The sequence below is a fragment of the Sceloporus occidentalis genome, unplaced genomic scaffold (assembly GCF_023333645.1).
Source record: "Sceloporus occidentalis isolate IW3139 unplaced genomic scaffold, rSceOcc1.0.p SCAF_124, whole genome shotgun sequence".
Lineage (NCBI taxonomy): Eukaryota > Metazoa > Chordata > Lepidosauria > Squamata > Phrynosomatidae > Sceloporus > Sceloporus occidentalis.
In genome coordinates this window covers 2,980,728-2,990,885 of record NW_028317104.1, presented here as the reverse complement: position 1 = coordinate 2,990,885, position 10,158 = coordinate 2,980,728, and the positions used below count along the sequence as shown (strand labels likewise).

General features: G+C 53.6%; 1 protein-coding gene and 1 pseudogene across 1 annotated transcript; one reads left to right on the top strand and one right to left on the bottom strand.

Moving 5' to 3' along the window:
* Positions 1-1,123: 1,123 nt before the first annotated feature.
* LOC149282074 (protein FAM110A-like) lies at positions 1,124-2,116 on the bottom strand. The gene has a single exon (XM_089498723.1). It carries the CDS (start codon positions 2,114-2,116, stop codon positions 1,124-1,126), a length of 993 nt encoding a protein of 330 aa, XP_089354849.1.
* A 5,715-nt stretch (positions 2,117-7,831) lies between these two features.
* LOC149282073 (actin-binding Rho-activating protein pseudogene) lies at positions 7,832-9,399 on the top strand (annotated as a pseudogene).
* Positions 9,400-10,158: the final 759 nt, after the last annotated feature.

Here is a 10,158-nt window from a genome sequence, read left to right as displayed (position 1 = left end):
CATTCAAGCAGGGAGATCAACCATAACATACTGGGAGCAAAAGCTTCTATATATGAGACCAGCAGGGGGGAAGAATAGGAAGGAGTCAGACTGTGTGACCCCCAGAATCTGCCCCTTTACCCTGAGACTAGGCACTCGGGGGGGGGGGGGGGGGGGGGGGGGGGGGTGTTCTTTGCTTATAGCATCTCAGGGTTTGGTTCCGGGGACCCCATCTTGATATGTTTTGGGTGAAGCGGCCCCGTGTTTGGGCTCCTGGGCCGGAGGGAACATTAGTCACGGCGGCTGCACGTGTCACGCAGAGCAGGAAGACACGGGACAGACACGCTGTCACGCGGCACAGATCTGGCAGCGCTCAGTCCTGAGATTAATAGTTGGCAGCCGCTGAAAAAAAATCTTGCCTTTCTGGAGGGAGCAGGTGGTTCATGTAACCCACGGCTGAGCGTGATGAGGGCGACGGCGCACACGCACATACGTGTCAATAAAGAGAGCAAGGCAACCGGCCACGAGAACCAATCAATACCGCGCGAAGGTCACAGAGAAGACACGGAAACCCGGCTCAGAGAATCACTTTACTAACAAACAATACAAAAAGCAAACAGTCCCCCGTGTCGTCCCCCCCCCTCGATACCCCCACTTAAAAGGGGGCATTGTCCTGAAGACAGCCAATCACATTTAAACCTTTAAAATACTAATACAGGGTGTACAGTGCTGAGTATACCTGCATATCTAAACACACAGGATCCTGCAAACAACGGTGCCCATCATCCCCAGCGATACCTGCTTACCCTACGGGGCAGCCCTCCTTGTCAGGGCGGAGGATTCAACGTCTTTAAAAGAACCACTAAGAACAGACCAGCGAGTCGGGGAACCCGTCATATTCTGTCGGCAGCTGCCGGGAAAGCGCCCAGCAGGCGGCCGACGGGAATCAAAACCGAGAGGGAAGGGGCCCAGCAGCATTTACCATGGAGTGCGTCGGCCATGCGCAGAGCCACTCGTCCATGTCCATAAACCCGCATTCCACCGCAAGAGTTTTACACACAAGGCAAAGTACCCCTCCCCCACCCTTGCGAGATGCACCGGAACCGGCCGTTTTCGGCCAGACGAGCAGTCCGCGTTGTGCCGTTCAGTTCACCGACGCCTTTTGGGCCCCCCTAGCTTGCCGGAGCCCATAAAGCCATTTTATGACCCTGGCGTTGCGCTCGATTACAGAGATGCCGTACGGGATGCGAGCCGGCGGCGTCTCCTCCGGCGTCACCGCGCTGACCTGCGAGCGCCCACACTCCGAGCTCTCCGCGCTCACGCTGTGGAACTTCAGAGACACGATATCGGAGCTGGCGCGGGCGAAGTGCTCGGCCCCGATGGTGGCCACCTCGCCGGGGTCCAGGCCGCAGTAATTGAAGAAGCGCTCCAGGTCGGCGCTGGCACGGGAGTAACGGTCGCTCAGGTCAGACTTGGACCGGTGCAGGAAGGGCTGCCGCTTTCCCGGGTCGCTTGGGGTACATGCGGGAGAGCAGAGGGGGCTGTCAGCCGGGGGACCGGGTCGGACGGGGGACGCCGGCACTGGAGTGATGACGATATCAGGGCAGCGTGGGTGGTTGGGGGCTTCTCCCGGCCTCACATCCACTCTGCGCACCGCCGTGGTGCTGGGCGCTCGATGGCTGCCGGGACTGTCGGGTCTGGATGGATCCTGTTGCCTTTCCAGATCCCGCCAGGGTGGCGCGTCTCCCCGCGGGGGGGTCAGGGGGCCGTCGCAGATATTGATCAGGTTGTTGAGTATATCCAGGTTCAGGGAGCTTTTAGGAACTCGGCCGTCGGTTCTCTGGGACGAGGGGGATCCCCGGCGGTTCGGGGTCAGCAGCACCCTCCGGACGCCCGGAGAAAAGAGGGGCTGCCGGGAGAGCGGGGGTCTCACCGGCTCCTGCTTGGTGCTCGCCACCTGCTTGCTCTTCACGTACTTGGCTTTGTCAGCCTCCAGCCTCTCGACGGCACTGGGTTTCCGGGCACCGCTCTCCACCTGCCGCCGGAAGTACTCCGGCCCTTTGTTGAGGATACGTAGGGGCATCACAGACGTTACAGGGGGCCCCATCCCACCTGACTGCAGGGTCCCAACAGGCATTGGGGAACGCTTGGAGGCGACGGCGATCTCCTCGGGATCACATTAGACCGGAGCCGACGTTAGTTGAGATGCCGGTAGAGTCGCTCATCGGAGGGACCAGCCCTGCAGACGGAGAGACACGTTATCTCGGGATGAGAGTTTGCCGGTGTGACAGCTTGGAACACAAAACACCCAAGCGGCGAGAGATCAGGGAGAGGAGGGCCCTCCCCGCACTCCAATACCGCCCTCCCCCTCTCGCTGCTCCAATCCTCAACTGAATCCAGCTTCAAACCAGGAACATGTCCGCCCCCCCCTCCCATAACAGTTGGTGGCAGCAAAAGCTCCAGGTCAATCTACCCCTTCAACCCCCGACATCTGCCCCAACAGCGGCATCACTGGAAATTTCCATTACCCCCCCAACACAGCAACATATATCCATATATAGGGGTAAATAACCACCCGGTGCACAGATTATTACACCCCAGACCTGCCAGAGGAGCTTTACCCCCGAGCCGTCCCCAGCTGCCCCCATACCCCAGAAATCAGAGGGCTTTGGGAGTCATCACTTTGCACTTGATTTGGGGGGCGGCACTGCGGCTGGCCAGAATCCATCACCAGCCTGGGGGTGACACTGCCCCTGCCAGCTGTCATAGCCGGTGGGGGGACAGACATCACCATGGCAACCACTGACCCATATTACAAAAGCTTTGTCATGTGGAGGCAGATTGGGGTAGCAGCTCCTGTGCCCCCCGCCCCTGGGGGAATTACATTGTGTGAAAGGGGGAGGGAGGGGCAGCTCACACTTTAGCCTCCTATTCATCCTCTGAGTGACCTGTCCATCAGGTTCACCGGGGGATGGGGGGGGTAGGTTGGGGTTGAGTGGGGGCAGCCCCACAAATTCTCATCTTGAACATAATACCCATTGAGGAACCATTAGCCCTTCATGCCTACGATGAAGGCTGACCAAGCATGATGGGAGTCAGAATCCATGTTTAGTTTGTTCCCTTTATCGATCCCATCCAGTCCAGCGGCCCCAATAATCCAGGATTTGCCCTATAACCCCCTGGGTATCAGCGCTCCCACAATGTGCCCCTACCTGCTATCCGCACCGCAGACTCTCTGCCCCAGGGGCTTTCCTGCCTTTCTCTCCCAGGGCTGAGACCTCTTCACCAGGCACCTGCCCTTCTCTCCTCCCCCCCGCACACGCCTCTTCCTGTGTCTCAGGTGATGAGCTCAGATTTAACCCTTAAGCAGCCCGTCACAGGTAGACGCGTTTACACCGGAGGGTCGATGGGTTTGTTGATTGTTCCGCCCGTGTCGGGCGTTTAAACGTGTTCCCGGCTTTCCGCAGCCTCCCTGACCGTCATTATAAAATAATAAACATAAAGAAACTGTCGAGCAAGCACTTTGCCCTGGATAACACATTGCGGTGCAATCGCCATGGCAACCAGTAGAATGAGCCTGATGATTGCTCTGTTTATACCACTTTGTACCAGAATCGCTCTAAATACAGACCAGGGCCATTGGACCCCTAAGCCTGTTCATTGTTATTGTTAAAGCGCCATCATATTTTGTAGCGATGTACAATGGCTAAATCAAACATAACAAGTATCATGTAATATGGGCCAGACCTTGCTCAAAGGAGCTTGCAATCTAAAGAGGGAACCATCGTGGTTTGCAGTTGTTCTGCGCATGTCCGCTCCCCGTCTCATTGTGTTTATTCTGCTAATCCCATAACAATCAGCCTTTGTGGCGCTGTCCCCTCCTCCCGAACGCAGTGAAACATTAGCTTCTGCGCGCCACGTACTGGGACCCCCGGCCGGCCCCTCCTCTATTCCACAACCTCCCTTATCCTTCAGTACAAGCGTTCCGGCACTCCATGCGCAGGTCCAAACATCGACCAGATTACCCAGTATCTGCCGGCAGATCGGCCCCCGTCTAGTCGTCCGTTTCTCCTGCTGTAAGGACTCAAACCTTAATCAGTCGTTGGTCTCGTCTTAGATTCAGGAGCCGTATGTCTATCCCATGCATGTTTAATCCCCTCACTGTATTACTCTCTACCACTTCTGCTGGGAGGCTGCTCCACTTATCCACCACCCCCTCAGTAAAGTAAACCTTCCTTCCATCCCATCATAGGTCACATTGTGTTTCCTTCTCACTTTCACTGAAGGTGAAGTGTTTGGGTTGGTGTGAAAGCCGCAGAGCAGGTTATGGAGCGAGTGGCTTCCACGGCTCGTTAGTTCACACAGGACGGTCATGTTACACGCGTGTTCCTCAGCCTCGCAGGACAAAGAACTGGAAACGTGAGTGTCGGTAGCGATGGGATCGTGAGGCTCGGGCACCTGGTGGGAATGGTCCTCGCCCGGCCGCTGCGAAGACAACCCCCCCCCCGTGGCTTTGAACATCTTAGAAAGTAAATCTCTTTCTCGTCGCCTGCACCTTACCACCTCCGCTGGTCGTCCCTTCCAAAGGACCTCTGAGATACCACAACCTACCCAGGTGTAAAGCGGCCGCCACGTAAAATCTACACGCATCCTCAGCTCCCATTCCCCAATCGTTATTTTATGATAAAGTTTTACCCCAACCAGCTAAGACCCCCAACGACCCATTACTCTGGGTGTTACTTTGATTGTGGTCCCGGGGGCCGGGGTTTTTTTTTGTCTGTGTAAATGATTTGAAAATCTGATTTTTATTGACCTAAAGGAGTCAACCAGAGCGTGGGGGCCGTGGATCCACCTCCCAGGTGCTGAGGGTACGGCGGGCAAGGAACGTGCCAAATCTTGCTGGCCCTGGCGGGACGGCTTTGGGGAGGATGTGTCAGCGCTCGGTATTTTAGGGTAGGGCAGAACTCAGCGACTCCACCTCGCAAAGACTGATGAGACTTCCAAAACCCATCCTCGGGACCTGGACCCGTTCCACCGCACAGCAGATGCGGTATTTCATTTTCTGGTCGTATGATTCGCTCACAGAGTGTAATACTGCGGACCCCCAAACCCCCCACAACTGTCTCCTACATCTTCCTCCTGCTTTGAGCCAAACCCCAGCCGGGAGCCCCGGGGGGCATCCAGAAGCTACACCAGGTGCCCCCCACCCCCGTGCGCTGCCACAGTTACCCCTCCGTGCAGAGCGGATGATTTATGAGTTAATCGCATTTTATGGGCTTTAACGTGTAATTAAAGCAGATTAATATACCATACATGCCAATAAACCCGGGCGGGAGAACCCAGTCCCTAAAAAAAGAATCACAAAAACAGGAAGCAGAGGAGTCGGGCGGAATTACTGCTGAGGCGGCACCGTGGGGCAATAGAGAGGAGTCAGGGGGGCAGAGAGCGTGACCCGGATAGAGGGGGCGCACGTGACGATATTACCCCTCCTCTCCGGCTGTGAAATTGCTCTCCTGCTTCCTACCTCGCTATACGCCCAATGGCCAGAGAGGGACTGGCAAAGTAAACAGGGATAACTAGCAGCTACGGCGCTCTCTTGCCTGCTGACTGGGTTAGTTAAGAGGGGTGAAGTTACGGAATCCCCAGCTGGGGCAACTAATAGACTTTATGGGGCTATTAAACACGGTATCAGTTTGTTACGTTTCCCCCGGCAGACCCCGAGGATCAGGTTAAGAGATAGCGCATCGTACTTGGTGAGACCTCCCAGTACGCGGCTCCGGGCTGCGCAGAGACGTCCCGTATACACAACGCCCCGTGCCCCTCCGCACCCAGACGGAGTATTTTACCCCCTACCGGCAGCGCATGCGCAGCGTGACGGCTATAGAGAGACCCAACTCATTGCATGAAAAGGGAGATTCACTAAAGGGAGGAGAGCCTCTGTCCCTGTCTCCCCTCCCTCTCTCCTTTTATCCCCATCTCCAACCCTTGCTCTGACTTCTATCTCCCTTTCCCCTCTCTCTCTCTCCTTTCCCCTCTCTCTCTCCTTTCCCCCCTCTCTCTATCCTTCCCCCTCTCTCTCTCCTTTCCCCTCTCTCTCTCCTTTCTTCCCTCTCTTCTCGGTCGTCGGCGCCAGGATTTTATTTCAGTTTTTACGAGTTTCCTGTGTTGTTTTTTTGCTCCGTGTCAATGATCCGCGTGTTCTGTGTTGGTGGCGTGTCAGTGCTGGGCACGCACCAGGCTCTCTGCCATTGTCTGTGGGGCATCTGCTCCCAGACCCCCTCTGTGTGCTGCGTTTGGCCCCCGGGGTACACTCTGCCCCGACCTGCAACCCCGTTACACGTGCAGATGGATTCTAATTTCCATGGAAACCGACTATGCGCAACATCACATTTTTATTGCAATATTTTTTTTATATAAAATCTCAAACCCCCCTCGGCAGTCGGGGAGGAATCGTTTGTCAGACCGGGATCTGTCTGCATTTCTGGGTATTTTATACTGGATGCAAATGGAACTTTTTTACTTACCGTATTTTTATTTTATTTATTATTATAATTATTATTTGTACAGCGCTGCGGAATATGATGGTGCTATAAAATAATAATAACATTAATTTCCTTATGCCAAATATAGAGAAAACTTAAGGAATGGCCATGATTTCACGCAGTAGTTTATCCTGGCCAGCCGCCCAGCGATGGGCTCTTAATGAAGTCTTCGGAAAACCAGATATGCGTTTCATTTTGGCTGAAGTATCATTCACTCCCGGGAGAGAGCCCAGCACTCCACAGGTTATATTTACTTTACTGGGAGGGTGGTAGATAGGTGGAGCAGCCTCCCAGCAGAGGTGGTAGAGGGTAATACAGTGAGAGTATTAAACATGCATGGGATAGACATACGGCTCTGACTGACTGGTTAAGGACTGGGTTTCTATGTTGTTCGCTGATGGGAAGCGTCCGAGGCAACTGGCTGATCTCAGAGTGACATCTGGTGGTTAAATCCGTTCACCGGACCTCAGAACCTCTGAGACGTCCCGCCGTTCGATCCAAACACTTACCTACAGAAACCACTGACAATTTATCTGATCTGCCCCGGCAGAGACATAAAAACCCCGACCTGCCGGCAGATCGGCCCCCGCCTCAAACCTTATTCAGTCGTTGGTCTCGTCTTAGATTCAGGAGCCGTATGTCTATCCCATGCAACAGATGGATATCAGGTGAAGAAAGGGGGACATCGGGGGTGGGGCAGAGGCATAGGGGTGTGAAACGGGTGGAATTATGAGGGGCTCAGGGGTTTGGGGGCCAGAGACTGACATGTGATCGGTTTAAGACTTGGTGGGAAACAGCAAGAAACTCCAGGCTTTATCCTTTGCTGTGGGACTTAATGGGTTAATTGACAGAGCTCCATGATTATTGCACATATACACAGGACTGGTTCCGCAGCGCAGGACAGTGGACATGTACACACAGAGCCCGCGGCTTTCCGGGTGACATCTACCTACGGAGAGACCGATGAGACGTTCCTCATCAATAATAAAAGTGACACCTGATCAGAGCGGTCCGGCGACCGCCGGGCCGCCACCTCCGCGCAGGGCTTTCCATCTGCTCCCGGTGGGGCTTCGAGTTACAGAGCAAGATGCTTCTCATACTTCAGGGATCACAATGTCCTTCTATATTCGGCTCCCCCCGGGGCGCACGCAAGCGGCCGGCGACTCGTAGGTAGCGTTACGGGACTCGCGGTGACCATCGACAGAAGATCCCGATCCCCGGCGGTGATTGTGGAGCAGCAGAGAGCCGGGAATACTGATTGTCGGCAGAGTTCAGAGGGTCTGGTTTATGTTGGAAGAACCATCGATAAGATGAACCCCAGCGAGGATGTCACTCCCAGCGACAATGTCACTCCCAGCGATGATGTCACCCCTAGCGACGATGTCACCCCTAGTGACGATGTCACTCCCAGCGATGATGTCACTCCCAGCGACGAAGACGCCTCGAGGTCGGAGGGAACCGGCGGCAGCAAAGATCCGTTATCTGAAGCTGAGGTTCGCAGGAGACGCATCCTATCCAAGGTAACAACGATCTTAAGGGCTAAAAAAAAGGGATCTGGATCTGTACAACATAGTGGAGAGAAGAGAGAAAACAGAGAGGAGAGAAGAGAAAACAAAATGAGAGAAGAGAGAAAAACATTTAAATCCATAAAGGGGTTAATAAAGGACGGGAGGGAATTTATTTCAAAGGAGGAATAAAGTTACAAGAGACCGGAATCCAACACTAGAGAGTCAGAAACTGAGATGGAATGGAAAGGAGTTTTACTTACTGAGAGGGTGGTAGATAAGTGGAGCAGCCTCCCGGCAGAGGTGGTAGAGGGTAATACAGTGAGGGTATTAAACATGCATGGGATAGGCATACGGCTCCTGAATCTAAGACGAGACCAACAACTGATTAAGGTTTGAGTCTTTACAGGGTAGACGGGGGCCGAACGGGGCCGATCTGGCAGGTTATAGGTTTCTAAATTAAAGTCACCTTGGCTGATCTGTGGAGGGCAGAGACTTGTGAGTCCTCTGTAAGGCTGTTAGGAGATACATAGAAAAAAAATGTTATCCCCCAAATAAATGACGTGGAAAATTCACAATAATGGGCGTCGGGGACTGAAATCCGCGTCGGGGACGATCCTGTAAAACAGGGTTCCTGTTAATAAATCTTAATCATTAAACGTGAAGCTGAAAGCAGAAACTTTCTTGAAATTCCGAGGAATCTGTGAAATGACTCGAGAAACGGGCGAGAAACCTCGGTTCTGCCTGGTGACCCCACCGACTGGGAGTGGATCAGTAACCCCCGGGCCCCGCAGACAGACCCCGCGTGTAACGGGACGCCTGCCGGGGGATCACCTGACGGAGGCTAATTATACGTCCTGTGTCAGACCCTCCGCACCGTTCTGGAAATTAACCCCGTGCCAGCTCGCCAACGACATGTTTCTCACTCTTTGCAGATTAAGATCCTGACCATAGCGGACCTGCGCAGGGAATGGCAGACGCGCTCCGAGGGCCACGCCGAGAGGCAGCGGCTCAACCCGTTCAGCGAGGACTTCGACCGCGCGCACGCCATGGAGGTCCGGCTCCGGAAGGGGGATCTCGGCTACGGACGGCCGGAGGAAGGTAGCAAGACGGAGGAGAGGGGGATCCGGGCTCACAAGCACATCCACAAGGAGATCGACGAGCTCTGCTTGATTATACGAGACGTAGGGGCGCGCGGCAGAGACGGCAGCGTCAGGGTGACTTTCGGGAGGCTTTTCCAGAGATACGTCCGGATATCGGATAAATTAGTGGGGATTCTACTCAGAGCCCGGAAACACCAGAGACTGGAGTTTGAGGGGGAGATGCTGTGGCAGGGGGTCCACGATGATGTCATAATCACCCTCCTGGAGTAGGGAGTGTGGTCAGCGCCCCGCGGAAAGCTCTTTGAGGGTACAAAATGATTGCAATTAGTTTTCACTGTCCACAAAAGTACCGGATGTGACGATTAAATGCGGCAGCTCCGTCAGCGGCCACTGTCAACGGCTCTGGGTGCAACTCTGAGGGACACCGGGATCTGCTGCCACCGGTGCCAACCCATGTTAAAGACAACAGTGCATCGGAACCTCTGCCTATACTAAAGGGTTAATGTGTTTATTTATTAACGCATATATTTATATGGAGTGAAATAAAGAAAAATGTCTCATTTGCTGATATTTCGCTGTCATTATCAGATTTTACGAGTTTTATTCTGAAATACAATTTCTCTTCATTCTTGTTTTCCCAGTGCATGTAGATTGCGAGCTCTTGGGCCCCGTCCTTACACTTTTAAACAGAAACTGTCGCCACCGCGACCCTAACGTGTTCCCTAAACACGAGTATAAGGAACGCTGACTTATTTCCCATTCAGCAGATTTAAGGCGTAATTTCTTATTTCTGGTTAATTTTTGATATGACAAGAAAAAAAAATGACAAGAAAGAACCCCAATAAATGCTAGAAATACACCGATTGGGGGTTATGCTGTGAAAGCTGTGCTACTTAAAATGACAATGCATTAGATTAGAGGGGAACGGGAAATACATTCCATTGTACAGCACTACGAAATATGACGGCGCTATATAAAACAATAATAATATTTAATTCTATTAATGATATAGATTGTCCGCAGGGGGTT